Source organism: Schistocerca piceifrons, chromosome 3 (genome assembly GCF_021461385.2).
Source record: "Schistocerca piceifrons isolate TAMUIC-IGC-003096 chromosome 3, iqSchPice1.1, whole genome shotgun sequence".
Classification (NCBI taxonomy): Eukaryota; Metazoa; Arthropoda; class Insecta; order Orthoptera; family Acrididae; genus Schistocerca; species Schistocerca piceifrons.
The window spans coordinates 335,319,840-335,341,641 of NC_060140.1; the positions used below are offsets into that span (position 1 = coordinate 335,319,840).

Below are 21,802 nucleotides of genomic sequence, written 5' to 3' on the forward strand. Positions count from 1 at the left end.
GTCTCTTGGAATGTGTGCCACTGCACGTGCGTCAAAACACTTGGTTCCAACACAATGGTGCACCACCTCATTTTTGACATATGGTCTGAGATCATCTGAACCAGTTATTTGGGAAACAGTAGGTAGGTCGTGGTGGTGCATTTGTTTGCCTTGAACATTCTCCTGAAATGAATCCACAAGACTACTACCTGTGGAGTCACATGGAATGCTTGATTTAAGAGGACGCTGTGGCATCTGAGGAAGGCCTACAGGTGCGGGTTATGGCTATGGTGGATGCTGGTGGACCAGGGACTCATGATCGTGTATACCGGAACATGGTATGGAGGTAATGTATGTGTGTTGACGTCAGCAGCTGTCACATCAAGCCATACTTGTAACTTAGACAACGAGCAGCAGGAATCATAGGGCAGTACGTGTTGTGATGTGGTATTTTGTATGTAGCAGAAAAATGGTACATTTCTCAACATGAGGTCTTACGCCTAACTGACCTATCTTAGCCCCCATTACAAATACTTGAAGTACGCAATGGGAATTTATTTACATTCAGTATAACAAAGTAATCTTCATAAGATGGATGTTATCAGTACTTTATACAACTGGTGACATGAATCTTCCCGACTTCTTAAAATACCATTTGATTCCTAAGAATCTCATTTATAGTTATAGTGTACCACCTGGTACACAGCATGGAATGTAATCAAACTGTTGGTAAAAGAGAGAGCTGTTCATACTATTGCTTCAGAGAAAATAAAATTTCCTTTAAATTACATGAATCTAATAGCATTACCATCTATAACTCACTAATGTGACATGTATACATCTGTGATGTTATGGTCTTTAGTCCAGAGACGGGTTTGATGCAGCTCTCCTACTCTATCCTGTGCAAGCCTCTTCATCTCTGAATAACTACTGCAACCTACAACCTTCTGAATCTGCTAAGTGTATTCATCTCTTGGTCTTCCTCTATGATTTGTACCCTCCACGCTGCCCTCCAGTACTAAATTGGTGACCTTTTGGTGACTCAGAGTGTGTCCTATCAACAGATCCCTTCTTCAATTCAAGTTGTGCCACAAATTATCTTCTACCCAATTCTATTCAGTGCCTCCTCATTACTTATGTTACCTACCAATCTAATCTTCAGCATTCTTCTGCAGCACCTCATTTTGAAAGCTTCTATTCTCTTCTTGTCTAAACTGTTTATCGTCTGTGTTTCACTTCCATACTTGGCTACACTCCATACAAATACTTTCAGAAAAAAACTTCCTGACACTTACACCTATACTCGATGTTAACAAATTTCTCTCCTTCAGAAACGCATTCCTTGCTACAGCCAGTCTACATTTTATATCCTCTCCACTTCAACCATCATCAGTTATTTTGCTCCCCACATGGCAAACCACATTTACTACTTTAAGTGTCTTATTTCCTAATCTAATACCCTCAGCATCACCTAATTTCATTTGACTACATTCCATTATCCTAATTTTGGGTTTGTTGATGTTCATCTTATATCCTCCTTTCAAGACACTGTCCATTCTGTTCAGCTGCTCTTCCCGGTCTTTTGATATCTCCAACAGAATTACAATGTCACTGGCAAACCTCAAGGTTTTTGTTTCTTACCCATGGATTTTAATTCTTACTCAAAAATTTTCTTTTGTTTCCTTTACTGCTTGTTCAATATACAGATTGAATAACATGGGGGATAGGCTACAACCCTGTCTGACTCCCTTCTCAACCACTGCTTCCCTTTCATGTCCCTTGACTCTTAGAACTGCCATCTGGTTTCTGTACAAACTGTTAATAGCGTTTTGCTCTCTGCATTTTACCCTTGCCACCTTCAGAATTTGAAAGAGAGTATTCCAGTCAACATTGCCAAAAGCTTTCTCTAAGTCTAGAAAAGCTATCTTCTAAGATAAGTCGTAGGGTCAGTATTGCCTTGCATGTTCCAACATTTGCATGGAATCCAAACTGATCTTCACCAAATTCGGCTCCTACCAGTTTCTCCATTTGTCTGTAAAAAGTTCGTGTTAGTATTTAGCAACCATGACTTTTTAAACTGATAGTTCAGTTATTTTCGCACTTATTGACACCTGCTTTCTTTGGGATTGAAATTATTACATTCTTCTTGAAGTCTGAGAGTATTCTGCCTGTATCATACATCTTGCTCATCAGATGGAAGAGTTTTGTCATGGCAGGCTCTCCCAAGGCTATCAACAGTTCTAATGGAATGTTGTCTACTCCGAGGGCCTTGTTTTGACTTAGGTCTTTCAGTGCTCTGTTAAATTCTTCACACAGTATCATATCTCCCATTTCATCTTCATCTAAGTCCTCTCCCATTCCCATAATATTGCCCTCAAGTACATCACCCTTGTACAGACCCTCTATATACTCCTTCAACCTTTCTGCTTCCCCTTCTTTGCTTAGGACAGGTTTTTCATCTGAGCTCTTAATATTCATACAGGTTATTCTCTTTTCTCCAGAGGTCTGTTTAATTTTCCTGTAGGCAGTATCTATCTTAACCCTAGTGATATGTGCTTCTATATCCTTACATTTGTCCTCTGACCGTCTCTGCTTAGCCATTTTGCTCTTCCTGTCTATCTCATTTTTGAGACATTTGTATTCCTTTCGACAAACTTCATTTACTGCATTTTTATATTTTCTCGTTTCATCAGTTAAATTCAATATCTCTTCTGTCACCCAAGGATTTCTACTATCCCTCGCCTTTTTACCTACTTGATCCTCTGCTGCCATCACAATTTCATCTCAAAGCTATCCTTTCTTCTTCTACTGTATTTCGTTTCCCTGTTCTTGTTAATCGTTCTCTAATGCTCTCTCTGAAACTCTCCACAACATCTGGTTCTTCCAATTTATCCAGGTCCTATTTCCTTAAATTCTCACCTTTTAGCAGTTTCTTCAGTTTTAATATACAGATCTTAACCAATAAATTGTGGTCAGAGTCCACATCTGTCCCTGGAAATATCTTACAATTTAAAACCTGGTTCCTAAATCTCTGCCTTACGATTATATAATCCATCTGAAGCGTACCAATGTCTCCAGGACTCTTCTATGTATACAACCTTCTTTCATGATTCTTAAATCAAGTATTAGCTATGATTAAGTTATGCTCTGTGCAAAATTCTACCAGGCAGCTTCCCCTTTCATTTCTTACCACCAGCCATATCACCTAGTACTTCTCCTTCTCTTCCTTTTCCTATAATTGAATTCCAGTCCCCCATGGCTATTAAATTTTCATCACCATTAACTATCTGAACAATTTCTTTTATTGCATTATCTTAGAAGAAAGATTAAGGAAAGGCAAACCTACGTTTCTAGCATTTGTAGACTTAGAGAAAGCTTTTGACAATGTTGACTGGAATACTCTCTTTCAAATTCTAAAGGTGGCAGGGGTAAAATACAGGGAGCGAAAAGCTATTTACAATTTGTACAGAAACCAGATGGCAGTTATAAGAGTCGAGGGACATGAAAGGGAAGCAGTGGTTGGGAAGGGAGTAAGACAGGGTTGTAGCCTCTCCCCGATGTTGTTCAATCTGTATATTGAGCAAGCAGTAAAGGAAACAAAAGAAAAATGAAGGGATCGGTTGGTAGGACATGTTCTGAGGCATCAAGGGATCACCAATTTAGTATTGGAGGGCAGCGTGGAGGGTAAAAATCGTAGAGGGAGACCAAGAGATGAATACACTAAGCAGATTCAGAAGGATGTAGGTTGCAGTAGGTACTGGGAGATGAAAAAGCTTGCACAGGATAGAGTAGCATGGAGAGCTGCATCAAACCAGTCTCAGGACTGAAGACCACAACAACAAACAACAAATCATATATTTCTTCAATCTCTTCATCATCTGCGGAGCTAGTTGGCATATAAACTTGTACTGCTGTGGTAGGTGTGGGCTTTATGTATATCTTGGTTACAATAATGCGTTCACTATGGTGTTTGTAGTAGCTTATCTGTTCTCCCATTGTTTTATTCATTATTAAACCTACTCCTGCATCACCCTTATTTGATTTTGTATTTATAACCCTAGATTCACCTGACCAGGAATCTTGTTCCTCCTGCCACCAAACTTCACTAATTCCCACTATATCTAACTTCAACCTACCTATTTCCCTTTTTAAATTACCGAGTGAGGTGGCGCAGTGGTAGCACACTGGGCTCGCATTCGGGAGGACGACGGTTCAATCCCGTCTCCAGCCATCCTGATTTAGGTTTTCCGTGATTTCCCTAAATCGTTTCAGGCAAATACCGCGATGGTTCCTTTGCAAGGGCACGGCCGATTTCCTTCCCAATCCTTCCCTAACTCGAGCTTGCGCTCCGTCTCTAATGACCTCATTGTCGACGGGACGTTAAACACTAACCTAACCTAACCTAACCTTTTTAAATTCTCTAACCTACCTGCCCGATTAAGGGATCTGATATTCCATGCTCTGATCCTTAGAACTCCAGTTTTGTTTCTCCTGATAATGAAGTCCTCCTGAGTAGTCCCTGCCTGGAGATCCAAATGGGGGGCTATTTTACCTCTGGAATATTTTGCGCAAGAGCACACCATCATTATTTAACCATATATTAATAAAGCTTCATCCCCTTGGGAAAAATTATGGCTGTAGTTCCCCCTTGCTTTCAGCCGTTGGCAGTACCAGCACAGGAAGGTCGTTTTGGTTGATGTTACAAGACCAGATCTGTCTATCATCCAGACATACATAGATATATCCATATAGACATATTCCAACCTAACATATATCTCAGGCTATGGTCCTGATCAGTTTACCATCATGACGAAAATTAAGTGAGAGATCCTACCAGACTCATTTAGGTGGAATGAAATGCTATGACATTACATAAACTCAGCTAAATATCTTTTTCTGTAATAATAACAAAACAGCCAATTTTATCAATTTTTAGTGTCATAAGTTAATATCAGTCTTCTCTGTTAAAGTCAGTCTCTCTCACTGTACTTTAGATCCATATATAGAATACAAGATGCTGTACTTGACTCGATACCCATTCGTCATACTATAATAAATACTGTACACTTCACTAAGTAAAAACCCTCTTGAGATATGCACACTTACCCACATTTTAACAATTTCATGGAGCCTTTGATACGACCTAGGGCTATGGAAGTTGTTATTTTTATATTAAACGCTTGAGCACTGATATTAGAAGTAAACTGGTGGTTTGAAAATTCTTAATCCCATTACATTATCACTGTACAGATAATATACTAATACACAGAGGGGGAAAAAACTGATGAAATAATGAAGGAAACGAAAGAAAAAAGGTGTCTGCTCATGGCTTTTAGTAAAAAGCATCAAATACTTCATTGAGTGTTGAAGGTTAAAATAGGAATATTGCTTTAAATAGGTACATGCAGGTAAACATAAATACACTATGCAATATCATATACAATGGTACATCATGGAAGATGGAACTCATACTACAGGAACAGGGCACATGTACATTTTATTGTAATGATTGTTACACAACAAACAGAATAAACATAGTAAAAATGGGAAGCCTGGAAGTCAATGATAAGTATAACAGACAGAGAGGAAATAATAAATAGGGTGTAAACTTCAAAATATTTAGGTGCCCAAATTGATGAGAACTTAAACCGAAAAAAAAAAAAAAAAATAATAATATTTTTATTGTGTTCAAACATTATGAGTTACCTCAGAGAGAATGATCTCAAGACACACAGTCAACACAGATTTAGAAAACATCATTCTCAAGAAACACAACTAGCTCTTTACTCACATGAAGTGTTGAGTGTTATTGAAAGGGATTTCAAATTGATTCCGTGTTTTTAGATTTCCAGAAGGCTTTCGACACTCTATCTTACAAGCAGCTTGTTATCAAAAATTGTGTGCTTATGGAATGTCACCTCAGTTATGCAAATGAATTTGTGATTTCCTGTCAGAGAGGTCATAGTTCAGAAACAGTTGACGGAAACGCATCAAGCAAAACAGAAGTGATTCCTGGCATTCCCCAATGTAGTATTACAGGCCCTCTGCTGTTCCTTATCTGTATATTTGTTTAGGAGACAATCTGAGCAGCAGATGGGTTGGGTTGTTTGGGGAAGGAGAAAAAAAAAAAAAAAAAAAACAGCGAGGTCATCGGTCTCATCAGATTAGGGAAGGATGGGGAAGTAAGTTGGCCATGCCCTTTCAAAGGAACCATCCCAGCATTTGCCTGGAGCGATTTAGTGAAATCACAAAAAACCTTAATGAGGATGGTCAGATGCGGGATTGAACCATCGTCCTCCCGAATGCGGGTCCAGTGTGTTAGCCACTGTGCCACCTCGCTCAGCTGAGCAGCAGTCTGTTTGGTTGCAGATGACACTGTCTTTTGTCACTTAGTAAAGTCATCAGGTCAAAACAAACTGCAAAATGATTTAGAAAAGATATCTATAAGAAGCAAAAATTGGCAATTGAGCCTAAATAATGAACAATGTGAGGTCTTTAACATGAGTGTTAAGAGGGATCCATTAAACTTCAAACACATGATAAATGAATCAAACCTAAAGGCCATAAACTCAACTAAGTACCTAGGAATTACAATTACAAACAAATTAAACTGAAAAGAACACACAAAAATGTTGGGAGGGGGGTGGCGGCTAACCAAAGACTGTGTTTTATTGACAGATCACTTAGCAGATCCAACAGGTCTACTAAAGGTACTGCCTGCGCTACGCTTGTCTGTCCTCTGTTGTAGTACGTACAGAGTTAACGGAGTACGTTGAGAAAGTTGAAATAAAGACAGCATGTTTTGCATTATCGATAAATAGGAGAGAGGGTGTCGCAGATAAGATATAGAATTTGGGGAGGCCATCATTAAAACAAAGGCATCTCTCGTTGACGCAAGATCTTTCCACGAAACTTCAATCACCAACTTTCTACTCCGAAGGAGAAAATATTTTGTTGACACCAACCTACCCAGGGAGAAATGATCACCATACTAAAATAATGGAAAGCAAGAGTTCACACAGAAAGATACAGGTGTTTATTTTTTCTGCATGCTGTTTGAGAGTGGAATAACCCGAGAGTTATTGTGAAGGTGGTTTGATGAACCCTTTGCCACTCACTTAAGTGTGATTTGAACAGAATTCATCTTTGAGAAAGGAAGTCTTCACTGCTCAAAACCGTGCTGTAAGAATAATAAGTGGTGCTCACCCACGATCACCTTGTAGACATCTTTTTAAGGAGTTAGGCTTTCTAACTAGTGCTTCACAGTATACTTATTCCCTCATGAAGTTTACTGTAAATAATCCACGACAGTTCAAAAGGAACAATGAAGTTCATAATTACAATACCACAAGGAAAAATGACATTCATCACTCCACATTAAGGGTATCTTTAGAATGAAAAGGGGTGCACAACGCTACATCAAAAATATCTGATCATTTACCAAAGATATAAAACGTCTGAAAGACAGAAAAGTGAAATTTGAAAACACGCTGAAAAAGGTTCTACTTGACAACTACTCCTTTTCTATAGAAGAAATTCTTTTATTGCAAATTATAAAAGGTGATGGGTAGGAGTCACAAACTCAAGTTTGTGTTTTTAAAATAAATAAAGATCACATATCTTACAAATGTTCAGCATGTGGCAATATTTAAAAATTAATTTTCGATGTCAATGTAAAACGACTCGTTCCACATCATTATGATTAATCATGCAAAATGGTTCATGGAACATGAAATTAACTACTGCGTAATCAAGTAAACTTGAGATAGAGCACAGACGCTACCTCAGAAATCGTTGATGAACTGCTGAAAGAGTTGTGCCATGAGAGAAAGTTTACTGCAACGAATAAACAACAGAGTGCTGTCATCTCCATCAATTATATTCATAGAAAGCAATGATTTTTTTTGTTATTGTCAATGTACTTGCTGAAATGCTAATAAAATACGATTTGAATCTGTGTATTGCTACAGCCGCAGGCACGATTTATTGCGATGACAGATGTGTTGCAAATAGCCGTACTTGTAAGCAGCACAATCTATGTCACATACACATTCATATCACATATGAATAAGATAAAGACTTACTGTCACTCTAAGATAAATGTGAGACCAAAATGAAATAACGCAGTCCTCTGCAATATTCGATGACAACACAGACGCACAATATTTTGTTTACGTTCCCTCTGTTGACAAAATACGATTATTACTATGCACTTACTATGAAGATTGTTCACTTTTCTTGTAATCGTAAAATTATTTTAATTGGTATTTCCATTCTCAAATTTGACCACCATAAAGTGAGTCTGTTAGTATGTCAGTAAACAACATTGTTTATTTTCAACTGTAAAGTCCGTATCAATAAGATAGTTACGTGCTTCTTCATTACATAGAGGCGTCGACCTTCGTTAAAATATATATAACAGGGGTCTATTACTGGATTTTTATTATTCATTATGACAGTCCATATTTCCTTGACTTTCTCTGAGAATTTTGACCATCAAAGAACTAAATAGTCTATGTTGGTACTCGTTTTTCTACAGCCAAGAAACTGACATATTGGTGGTAGGAATCCTCCTTTTTAGCAGTCAACACTGGCGGGCGGCGGCCGTGGTCGCGGTAAACAGGTTCAAAGACATCTATGGCAGGCGTATTGTCTCTGAGATGTAAGGTGACAGTTGTTATTTAGGTTATTGAGGGATCAAATGTGATGAAACTGCAATACACGAGAAACAAAAATATTTACAATGGTTACCGCTATGCATCCATTCATGGTACTTACTTTCGCCTAAGACTACTTGCTTTGCATTTTGATACCGGCACTTATAGAGCCTAACCTCACTTTTTTTTTTTTGCACAGTTTATTGCTGCCCCCACTGATAATTAAATTTACTGAATTGAGAGTAAATAAATTTATTCCCCATAAATGCATCCTTCATCCAGAGGTAAACAGAGAATTGCAAGTCCATAATTTGCACAAAAATTTTTGGTTGCAGGATGTTGAGAGTTCTCGGTCGTATATTGACGAGTTGTATTCGGGCGATGCCGAGAAGTGTTTGCAGGCAATCGTGTAAGTAATGCCAACTAGCATAACGATAATGTTGTTAACGCTTCATAGTAATGCCTCCTCTTTTCAAACAAAGTCATTTATGGCATAGTTTACGCATCCCTTATGTTCTCCTGCTGATTAAATTGGCAACAAGACTGTGACTGCCAGTAAATAAAGTGTGGAATAAGCTGCGCTTGGGGCAAATTGGGGAGGAAACATTCAGCACAATCACTAAAAGAGAAAAGTGACTATTGTCACCAGAGATTTGTAATGATTGTTATTTGTAAAACTGTCATCTCACAGCTTCAGTCATGATTCAGCCCGTTCTGTGTAACTCGATAAATACTGATAAAATTAGCAGCAGTTTTAATTTTTTAAATTTCTCATCTGATCTGTTAGCTATGCATTTTTTTTAAGTGACTGAAATGATTTTACCTTTTTCCAGAATGCCTACATTCATAAAGTACACGCTATTGACATAATTTTATTTAAAACAAATGTTCACTTATTCACCACTAAATATAAAATCAGTAAACTTCCATATAGCAAATCTCTAAAAATTGTTCAGTTATGTGTAAAAATAATTGGTACAGCTCAATGGGTGCTTATGAACCTCAGCCATCAACTTCGGTAGTATAAACAGGATTTCTTTTTCATGTGTAAAACATATTCAGTTTGTCAATGTTACTAAATATAATCTTTAAAATATTTGCATTATTTGCAGGCTCAGAAGTACTGCATAGTTAACAAGAATATATTATAAAGGTGGTGTTTACAAATTATTTGTACAATTGTCTTTAATATACAATGTAAAATATAATATTGTCTAAGAGGTTTACTATTGTTAGTTGGAAAAACAAAATAATGCACTGAATGAAATGCCTGTTTGTCCAAGTATGCTTTTGGCCTGTTCCGTGCTTCACTTATACATGTTCACGTCAATTATATGACTAGTCTAGACATCCTTGATGCACACTGTGGAATATGCCACGTTTGCGACAGATTGAAGTGTAATTATACAGTATAACTTCAAAACGAGCAAAAATGACCAGTCTACTCAACTGAACACATTGTCAAGACACTATTGGTAAGTGGGACAATACTCACATATTGGTCCTCCTGGTGTTAGGTGTGTTCAGTGTTAGTAAAGATTTGGAGGCATGTAAATGTGGTGCAATGTCTCAGTTATGTGACAGGATCCCATTTCAAGTTGGTGACAATGATAGGAGGAAGCTACCTAATCATAGTGTGTAGTAATAAATGACACTTGACTATCCCAAAGCATCATGTTATGATTATTGACCCGCATTTGGGGTAACAAAATATATCATTACCACCTGTTAGCTTTGGTCCATGATGTCATTAAGATAACAGACATCCCTAATTCGAGCTTAAACAATATGGCGACCATGATGTCACTCATAACACATTACAGAAGCGTCCAATTCCACCCGTCTGCTTTGATCCATGACGTCACAAATATGGCGGAAACGACCGTACACCACGTTTCCAATATGGTGCGTATGACTTTATTACGTAAACGTGACAACAAACACGAAAATACATCGAAAAACCAACACACATACGTTCCACAAAAAACCTAATGACACTAACGGGACAACGGTGGGAAATTGGGAGTTTTTGGGGACAAACTAAAAATAAACACACACCACTAAACCAAATGACAAAAACGATAAAATAAAATGACCACAACCTTCCCAAAATCAACTAAAAATAATATCCACTGGAATCGAACACTTCCCTTGACCTATATAGATCAACAGAAACTACCGATACCAAATCATGAAACCCAAAACCATAACCTCGTCCACAATCATCACTACCTCAAAAAACACAACAAACCAACAAAATTGGAATGGAACACTTCCCTTGAGCTGTTATCCTTACGACATCTCCACATATAGCCGTCCCTGATACGAGACTCATTTCTTCACGACACACTGAATACTTCATAACTTCAGCCAACAGGCTGAATAGCTGAAGAAATTTTATTAGAGACAACGCACTGTCCTCAATCATTGCCGACAACCGAAAACTGTTGACTTTGTCAGTCATATCCACATCTACCAAAGACATAAACAAAGCGATTTACCAAAACTGATACACGACGAACAGCAAAAAAAAACTACAATAACATCAACATAACAAAACCAAAATTGTTAACTCACTGAAAAATATTCCACTGAAAGCACTCACCACCAATACCACATATGTGCAATGCTACCACGCAAATGAACACCATATGCCACATAACATGCTAACCTTAAACACACCACCAGAGAGAACCACCGACCACAACAATATGCCACCTATAAACATGCCATACACACAAACTAAACCAAAAACATCACATAATACATAAACACACCACCAGAGAGCACCACCGATCACATCAAAACGACACCTACAAACACACCACTCTCACAAACTAAACTCTGCGCCATCATGACGCCACACACCACAACACCCTTACATCACGGGTCAAAGCCGACGGATGGGATCAGACGCTTCAGTTGCCCCCCAAACAGGCACAAGTAATACAAAAAATTTAATTACAAAAACAGCATGAAAGTAATCGGACAACCACAGGAATTACAGGCTTTTAGGTGGAAACAAAATAAATGTATGAAAATCCTGGTTATAAAGATATACCAGAACAAGTACTTCATGCAAAAATGAAGCAACTGAAACTCTCAGCAATCAACAAAATCACAATACCATGAAATTTCATTTGACTTGTAGCTCAAACAATTTCCATGATACCATGAGCCAGCACGTAGCTCCAAAACCCAATACTGGAAATTTCAGTTGACCTATGTGTAGCTCAGATGAAATCTACAGTACTGCAAAACCATACACATCTCGACAAATCTGTCACCTAGCACTTACCTATATAGCTGGAACTCATTCCAAGTTATCAAAAAGCAAAATTCGCTCATACAACTAACATCAAAAACCTGATCTCAACAATATAGGTCAAACAAATTCCACAGTATCTACCAATCACAATCCAACATAATTGCCAACAACCAACGACTCAACACAAATTTGTAAAAAATTCCTTTAACACTAATTTTGATGGACAAAAAACACACAATTATGCACGTAAACACACATTCCATGTATATAACAATTTAAAAAAAGTAAAACCTTAAAAGCGTACTTACCAGCCAAATTCAGCTGGCACACAAGTATTGAAACTGCAAAAATGATACATTATCAGCACAATCTCTCAGACGACTAACCTAGACTTCTGAAGCCAGGAACACCTCCGGATAGACTACCATTCGTTATCCCACTGACAATGCCACATATGCGTACTGGCCTCTGCTCGGAGATGTAGCGACTTTGGTCAGTTTCATTCCTTCACCACAAAGATAAAACTTCACATACTCAACAATTAAACCATATAACTATAGGATATTAATCATGATCAGTATGTTATCACCCATTGCAGTATGCAACGACCTAGTTGTGAATTTTGTTGTCATGTCCATAATGAACAAAAAATGAAAAGTTAAATTAAATCTCCAACTATAAACAACACAACATACCAATAAATCCAAAACCAAAATGTAATATATTGCCCACATTCGCTAACAAACCACCAGAAATCTTCCAATGTATTCCCATGAAGAGTCTTCAAGAAGTCCAGTGAATCAGTAACAGTACTCACAAACAATTTGGAAACATAAACATCCCACAGTAGGGAGTTCCACTGTGTACTCCAACACGCACTTTGCACCACAATCCATTTCAAATACATTGTGCCACCATGATGTCACAAAACCCAACAGTTATGTTGCCGGTGAAAGGAGACAGACACCATTGTCCTGTATGTTTCTAGGTAAAACACGAACAGTGCTAGAACATATAAAATACACATGCTGTCAGCTTGGTGACCATTGTTGCAGTTTCCCTAGACACAGCTGCAGTGTTCGGACTTTGATGCATCCAACAACAATACTGCACACTGGAGCAGCACCACATCATCTTTTCAGATGAGTCCTGGATCCACATACACCATCATGATGGATGTATCACTGATGAGAATGAACGTTGCCAAATGAATGATTTGTGAACTCTGGCCGCAAGTTGAAACAGCTTTGAATGACATAACCATATCTGTCTTCCAATCTCAGCATGCCCATCCAGGTTGGAGGCATTGTTGCTGCCAGGAATGTCAGCTGACATTGTGAGAAGTACAATTAGGTAAAGAACACAATCACCTCTGATTCGCATGGCTGGTAATGTGGACAACAGACATTCATTTCTGACATGTTAAAGCTGGCAGCTGTTCCATATCTTTGAGGTCTTTGTGATATTATCTTTCAACAAAAGAATGCACGTTGCCTGGGCCGTCCTGAACTACCTCAGTATGGAGGGTGTTTGACTGTTGTCCTGGCAACACACCCTCCAGATCTCTCACCATCTGATTGTGGGCTGCTGGGAGACTGGAACATTATTGCTTACCACCACTACGATTTATGAACTCAGGCCAAAAGTTGAAACAGCTTGGAATGACATAACCGTATCTGTCTTCAATCTCTGCACGCCCAGCCAGGTTGGAGGCATTGTTGCTGCCAGGAATGTCAGCTCTGTGTACTAAATTTTTCATGTCCTATCCCCCAAATCACCTATAGATTTAATCACATGTTCTTCCTGCTTTACTATATGTACATGATAAACAAAATTCTGTTGTTTGCTATCCTTCCTAGTGTTGTAATCTTAATGTCCAGCAGTGTATATTATGGAAGCTAACTTCTTGGAGGTCAGTGATTATATCATGATCTTCAGTTAATTCTTAATGACTGGTGATCATCATCACATCATTAGATATGTGGCAGTTAATTTTCTTACACCGACACAGAAATTTAGACCTGAAACTTCACGCCAGATCAGAACTGTTGGCTGGACCAGGGGTTGAACGTGAAACCTGTGCCTTTTGTGGTTTGTGGTTCTTACTTGGATAACTCAGTCAATTCTGCACTGATTCAACAGAAAGACAAAGGTTCCAGCTTTGAGTTGTGGTTTAGCACACTGTTTTGATCTGTTAGAAAGTTTTAAATCAGTGCTCACTCCACTGCAGAAAGAAAAATACATATGCTGTGCACACACACAATTATGTGTTTATTTTTGTGGGGGTTTGCTTGGAGCAGAGGGATTGGCAGAAGCCATTTCTTGTTGACTTACCTTTGGTTAGTACCAACCTTAGTGAAGAATACTTTTTGTAGTAGTGTTATTAGTGATATTCTGTAATTTGTATCAGTAAGATTTCGTCTTTGATTATACAGAACATTCCATGTCATTTTTGCCATTTTTGTCATTGCAGAACAGAGATACATATGTTTCTTTTATAAGCTGTTTTCTATGCATCCATACAAGAGTAATGTGACTGATACAAGAGTAATGTGACTGTGAAGTGGGGATGAAGCAGATGCATTCACAGCACTCCCATGAGAAGTGACAAGTTATTGTGTGTGCACTGTTGACATTCTGCTTTTTTTTGTAATCTAGATTTTAGTTATGAAATTTATATGTAAACCTGTTTCTCTTTTCTGTAACAACAGCATGCCCTTTATGGTTGTTTAAATTGCAATTCTTGTTTCTATCTAAGCTCATTTATTTATTTAGATGTCTTAAGAATTCTGTAATTGGAAGCAACAAGCAGAAAGGAAATGTAATATCCCAAGGTGTGGTGCCACGTCTGCTGCAGCTACTGGCTGATGCAGCTATACCAGTACAGATAAAAATTGAAGCAACTATAACTTTGGGTTCATTAGCAAAGGGAACTGAAGATCATATTAAGGCTCTTATTGATCTTGAAGTGGTCCCAGCTCTCATAAATGGTAAGTGTCACTACAAAGCAATCTGAAATTTGAAGGTACAAATGTGGGGTGTGCCGTAAGTCAGTTATCACTAGTAATCCTCGTACTTTGTTTTGTCTAGTGTAGTGGTAGTCAGTTGTCAAATGGACTAATGTGTAATAGCCATAAGTCACTTGACACTAGTAATTTGAGATTATGATCTTTGTTGTTATGTGATAAACAATGAATAGAAAGTTAACTACAGAGCAGGATGTATTTGTTTTTTCATAATTACAGTGATGTTTGTGATTTGCTTGTGGGACTTCTTCCAAACATCCATCCTCCATCTTGACAAGGTATTTGTGAATTAAATGTAAGATTTGAAGACTACATTTGTAGTCGAGCTTCTTTGTTCAGATAGGCCAAAGTCTGTTACTGCAGAAAACATTCTACTGCAGAAAACAATCTTAATGTTGTTGCACAAGGTTTCATGTAATCACTGACTAAAAGTTAAAGCAAAACGTGCAAGGAGTATGGAATAGTGAGAGCAAGCCTACAAAGGATTCAGAGAATGCTGAAAGTGAGACCATATAGGCCTACTTTACTTAAAGTCCTAAATGAATATGATTGGACAGGCATACAGAATTCTGCAAGTTGTACACAATCTGACAAGAAGGTGATCCCAAGTTCTAGAAAAGTGATTTTGTGTACGAGGGTTGGAACTTTAATAGTGGTAACTATTTATTTAGAGCTCGTACAAAATAGATCAGTGTCTCAAAGTTTTATTGGCCTTCAAAGTAGTCAGCAGCATTGTGTATAACCTCTTGCCAGCGATGTGAAAGCCCTAGGATACTCTTAGCAGTGCCAGTTGTGTTGGCAGTTCGAGCGGCGCGGTCTGTTGCCCAACGAATTTGTAGCAGTTCTGAAGTGAATGCTGTGAAGTGTTTCCTTCAGTTTAGAAACTGAGTTGAAAAACTTACAAGGGGAGTGCAGTAGGTGGTATAGCACTTAGCAACCCCATCAGTCATACAAATTAGTAACAGCTTGCACTGTATGTGATTGAGCATTGTCCTGCAAAATGATGGTTAGGTCCTGCAGAAAGTGTCATCACTTCTGTATCTAAGCTGGTTGTAGGTTGTGTTCCAAAAATGAACAGCATAGAGACAGAAGTGACACTTTCTGCAGGACCTGACCATCATTTTGCAGGACAATGCTCAATCACATACAGTGCAAGCTGTTACTAATTTGTATGACTGATGGGGCTGCTACATGCTATACCACCTACTCCACTTCCCTGACTTAAGCCTTCGTAAGTTCAACTCGATTTCTAAACTGAAGGAAATACTTCACAGCATTCACTTCAGAATGGCTACAAATTCGTCCGGCAATAGACTGCACCGCTTGAACTATCAACACAACTGACTCTGCAAAGAGTTTCCTATGACTTCCACACCGCTGGCAATGGGTTATACACAATGCTGGTGACTACTTTCAAGGTCAGTAAAACTCTGAAACACATACCTGTTTTGTATGAGCTGTAAATAAATAGTTGCACTATTTAAGTTCCAACCCTCGTATATGACTGAAGTGGCAAGTGAAAAGTTGTGCCAAGGCCAGGAATCAAACCCGGGTCTGCTACTTACTTGGCAGGTGCATTTGCCACAAGGCCACCTTGGCACACCAGTTCACACAACTGCATGGATTACCCTGGCATGTCTCCCTCCTTGATCCAAATTCTTACTGCTGCCCCAGTCTACTTTAAATTCCACTTTACACACAAACAGAATTGCTAAGGCTCTCCATGTTCTGGAATACCACCTCCAGCATCAAACATACAGATGAAATGACTCAATTTCAGAGAGTTCAGTGGTCTCATAAAAATATGATTTTGTGTATATAGACTGAGGTGGTGAGTGAAAATTTGTACCAAGGCCGGGAACTGAACCTAGATCTCTTACTTACTGAGGTGCTATTCCAGAACATGGAGAGCCTCAGCCAATCTGTTAATGTATAAGGGGAGATTTAAAGTAGACTGGTGCAGCAGTGAGAATTTGGATCGAAGAGGTAGGCAAGCCAGGGTAATCCATGCAGTTGTGTGAACAGCTGTGCCAAGGTGGTTTGATGGTTAACGCACATACCTCATAAGTAGAAGACCCGTTTTCAATTCATGGCTTGGTGCAAATTTTCACTTGCTGCTTCAGTCTATATCTGTACGAGACCAGTCAAGTTTCTGAAATTGTGTCATTCCATTTGTATATTTTACAAAAGCATTATTTAGAGTGATGAAGCAATTGTTAGTGTGAATGGTAGAGTGAGCAGACACAGCTGTGTCTGCTGGGATTTGCAGATCCACATGTGGTGATGGGGACAGACTTAAACTCACATGGTGTGAGTGTATTAGCAGGCATTTTCAGCAGTGGGTGAATCAGACTTTTTTTTAATAGTATTGTCAGTTCTGTAAATTATGTACATATGCTTCAAGAACTATTGCTAGAACTGGAAAATAGTCCAATTTTTGAACATGTGGAGCTGATTAAGGGAAGGATATGATGGCAACAAAAAGGAGTGTATCTGCATCATAGAGTTTTTGTGAGAGACTCTAAATTAAAACTTTGATGAAAGGATTGGCAGATGGGGTGTTGTTGAGGGTATGAGAGTGTGATGCAAAGTAATGCCTCCAAATCTTTTATTCTGTTCTTAGTATCGGTGAAGGTGTTACATATGATGCATACTACTCAGTTGACTTTCCCACTTCACAGACGTAAGCTGCAACCCTCTGCATCTAGAGGGCTCCAAATTGTAGCATGGCCATAATGAGAAGTTCATCCACACCTGGAGCACCCTCCCCTTGAGTATGACAGCACCAGACCACACATGAGCGGTGCGACATCCACAACAATCCAATGCCTTGGGCTCACTGTTGCCACTCATCCTCCATACAGTCCTGACTTGGCTCCATTCAATCGTCCAAAACTTAAAGAACATCTTTGAAGACTTCACTTTGTTTGTGATGAGGTGGTGCATGCAGAGGTGAGGTTGTGGCTCCATCAACGAAGTCAAACATTTTACAGTGATGGTAGCAACAAACTAGTCTTTGGCTGTTGAGAAATAAAAAAAATTCTTAGGCATTACTTTTCAGCACTCCCTCATATTTACAGTATCAAAAGTTATGTCAGAAACGTTTCTGATATGAGAGGTAAGTGCATGTTCTGCCATGATCAATTGAAATTAAGATGGATCTACCTGCCATGTCAGTCTACAACTGAAAAGATTCACTTCATCACGGTAATCAAGAAAATCAAGATTTACATTTACTGGTGCAGTTTCTCCCCCTCCCCCCTGCCTTTCCCCTCTTACCTGATCTCCACAGTAGAGCCATTTATTTTCACTTCAAATGTTACTGTGAATATTTGTATTTTTCCTTGTCCTTTTGTGAGAGAAAACATATTTTTATTTTTAGATTTGCACTAAAACATTGCATTAAAGCAATTTGTGCCTACTATATCAAACAAAAACACCTTAAACTTGCAGTGAGAAATGATTCTCAGCTGTAGTGTAGAGAACAGATGTGGAAATATGTGAAGTACAAACAAAATTTTGTATATATTTATTGAGTCCTTATTGATGGCTACTTCATTTACACTATTAGTTTTGCTCCCCTCCCACCTCAGCTGTTTTAAGCGTAAAGGGGAGTGAAATGAAAACCTGAAATACTTTTTTAAATTGAGCAAAAGTGGAACACAAGTGTGTCATTTTTTGACGTATATTGTCTCCCTGTTGTTCAACACACATCCTCCTGCACATAGAAAGTGCATAGATTCCAGCTACTTGTACACTGCTTGTTGTGCCTCTACAGTCGTGATTCACACATACCTTACTGTCAGGCATCAATCGCTACGGGGGTAAGAACAAACTACATATCAAAAGGCTGGAGGTGAAAAATAAGTGTGGCCTGCAACACATGGATTCCCAGACTTTATACACCCAGTATTTGAGAATGAGAGTACTTGGCAACTTGCACCAAATTTTACATACAATTTGCAGTCTTTACAGAATCTTTTTCTCACTGACAATCCCTACAAAATGATAAAAGGAAAGAGGTTTGTCACTTACTACTTTTCTGCTGTTCATGCAGTAAAAATTCCGTATGAGTCACGACATTATAATTTATTACTTCTTTACTACAAACTGTATTTGTGACGTATTTTGCAGACAGTATACACATATGGCATTGCATGTAACTACAAAATTGTATCATTGTGTGATACATAGTTCAGAAGATGTGATGTCATAAACAATAAGATGCATGAAAAACTGCCACATCTTGCGTGACATTTAAATTTGTTACTTCTTTGCCACTAACTCTATTCACAATAATTTCTTTTTGCGGACAGTATTCACATATGTCACTGAATGTTCCTACAATATTACATCATCATATGACACACAGTTAAAAAAATATGATGTCATAAAATTGGAGACATGTGAAAAACAGCCACATTGTGCATGATGATTAAATTTATTACTTTGTTAGTACTAACTCCATTCCATTCACAAAACATTTTACAGACAGTAACTACATATGTCACTGAATGTCTCTACTAAATTATAGCCTCATTTGACACATAGTTCAAGAGATATGATGTTATAAACATTAAGTACAAGTGCAGACACTTCGTGATATGGGTGTGGACGCATAGCTATAAATCAACACCTGGGCAATGTTGGTTTCTCTCTGTGTGTGGGAGGGGGATGAAAGAGAGGGAGAGAGAGAGAGAGAGAGAGAGAGAGAGAGAGAGAGAGAGAGATTGCTGGCATGTATGTGCATCTTGGATTTTTATCACAAAAAAAATTGAATTTTAATCAAAAATATGTTGTTTTTTTTTTAAATTGCTAATTGAAAAGTGTGTCTATGTGTAATTCTCCAGGTCTGGTGAGTGAAAGTACAAAGTTAGTTGAAGTGAGTCTCTGCTGCCTGCGGACAATATTCCAGTCTCCATGTGCACCGGTGGGGCTAATATGTCAAGATGAGGGTCTTCCATTACATTTGTTAAACCTTACTCATCAGTCAGTTTCCAACCAAGTGTGTGTTACTACAATACTTTCCGCAGCATGCAAGGTAAATTATTCATCCCACACCTGTGTATATTTACTCTTATAGGTAATACAGGCTGTCTTTTTCTGTGTGCAAATTGTCTTCCATTCAAGAGTAGGGAGTGGTTCATTGTAATGCCTGGTATTTTTTGGTCTATTTAAAATCAGTGATTAGTTTCTTCAGAATAAAACATAATAGAATGAGTATAATCACAAAAGATGATGAAAACCACCACAAGACTAACAAACACTTAAACTATTGCACTTCCAGAAAGTAGGTTCAATTTTCTTGACTAATGGTGAAGAAACTGATTATAGAGAACACAGAGAATTGAGATGAAAGGAGGGTGCAGGTAATTCAAAGCCCAATCAAGATAAATTTATTATTTAGGAGACTTGAAAGAACTCTGAACAGAGGATTGGGTGACTGATTTGTCGAAACCTTCTGTAGCATAGTCACTACTCTAAAATAAAACAGTATTATTGCAGCAGTAAAGCAAAGATAAATTATCTACAGATTATTAAATAATAATGGTGTTGATAACAACAACAATAATAATAAATGTGATAAATGAATATTTAAACAATAAATCAAGAATTGAGCAATCCCAGTTGCAGCTGTGCGTATTCAAAAAAAATTTAGTGAATAGGATAATACTGGTTATGAGATGATGCTCTAAATAGCAGAATACCATTGTGACATCAAAGAAGAAAAATTTAATTGGGAGAATAAATAGTGAGAGACAAAGCAGTGTTGGATGTTGAGAAACAGGAAGCAACATGGTTTATGTTTGATAAGTTCATGTGTATTTCTCATCAGTCTGCAATCTTTACCAGGTTGGAGTAATAGGAGAGAGGGAGAGGGGGGGGGGGGGGGGGGGAGAGAGAGAGAGAGAGAGAGAGAGAGAGAGAGAGAGAGAGAAGAGGAGAGGAGAGGAGAGATAAAAGATCCAATAAAGAGTGATTCATTTTGTGACAGGATCATTTTGTAAGTGCAAGACCATTATGGAGCTGCTCAACAAATTCCAACAGCAGAGCTACTAGATAGGCATTGTTCTTTATGGAGAGGTTTGCTGTTCAAATTTTGAGGACAAGCATTCTAGAAGGAACTGAGGAATGAATTATTTTCCTCCAACCTACATCTTGTAGAATGATTACCACTGAGAGAGTTAGAGAACTTAGGACTTGTACTAAAGCTTATAGGCCGCTGTTCTTCCCTTGTACCTTTCGCAAATGGTACGGATAAGAGAGAGAGAGAGAGAGAGAGTGCCATCAGAAATAATCTCCACTTCAAACTGCAAGGCAGCTTGCAAAGTGTAGAGTAGGTGTATGTCAGAAAAGGAATGGAGTGGACAATGAATATGTCCAGACAGTCTGAAAGAACAGAACAGCAAAATGTGGGAAATATTGCAAGAGTATTTAGGATTATGAAAGACATATATGAAGGTACAGTGAGTGAGATATGATAAATGACAGCACAGACCAGGATGTAGAGAATGGGGGTAAGAATAGAATGTTTTTAAAAGCGTTTACTGCATATTCTAGATGGCTGGAAGAAAATGCTATACATAAGAAAACTTTGATTTCCTGGCAGATTAAAGCAGTGTGCCAGACAGGACTCAAACCTGGGACCTGGGGTAAGTAAAGCTGAGAGGGACAGGTCATGAGTCATGCTCAGGTGGCTCAGTTGGTAGAGCACTTGCCCAGGGAAAGGCAAAGGTCCCAGGTTCAAATCCCCATCTACTACATAGTTTTAATCTGCTAGGAAGTTTCATATCAGTGCACACTTCACTGCAGAGTGAAAAATTCATTTTGGCAATACATAATGCTCCTACTTCTGAGTGTTGCAGGAACTC

The 21,802-nt window shown here is 38.3% G+C and overlaps 2 protein-coding genes across 3 annotated transcripts in view; one reads left to right on the forward strand and one right to left on the reverse strand.

The window, feature by feature from the left end:
• The window catches only part of LOC124788196 (folliculin), a 175,173-nt gene extending 166,982 nt beyond the window's left edge, over positions 1-8,191 (reverse strand). The window contains exon 1 of one of the 2 annotated variants that reach the window (XM_047255370.1): positions 8,064-8,191. The gene's annotated coding sequence lies outside the window, so the exon portion shown is untranslated. The remainder of the gene's footprint in view (positions 1-8,063) is intronic. The other variant, XM_047255369.1, reaches the window with a different exon arrangement.
• Positions 8,192-8,581: 390 nt separating this feature from the next.
• Positions 8,582-21,802, forward strand: part of LOC124787732 (armadillo repeat-containing protein 8-like) — a 122,448-nt gene continuing 109,227 nt past the window's right edge. Inside the window, exons 1-4 of the mRNA XM_047254580.1 lie at positions 8,582-8,749; positions 8,972-9,045; positions 14,680-14,894; positions 19,781-19,971. Coding sequence (XP_047110536.1) covers positions 8,723-8,749; positions 8,972-9,045; positions 14,680-14,894; positions 19,781-19,971 — 507 coding nt within the window. The 5' untranslated portion in view covers positions 8,582-8,722. The remainder of the gene's footprint in view (positions 8,750-8,971; positions 9,046-14,679; positions 14,895-19,780; positions 19,972-21,802) is intronic.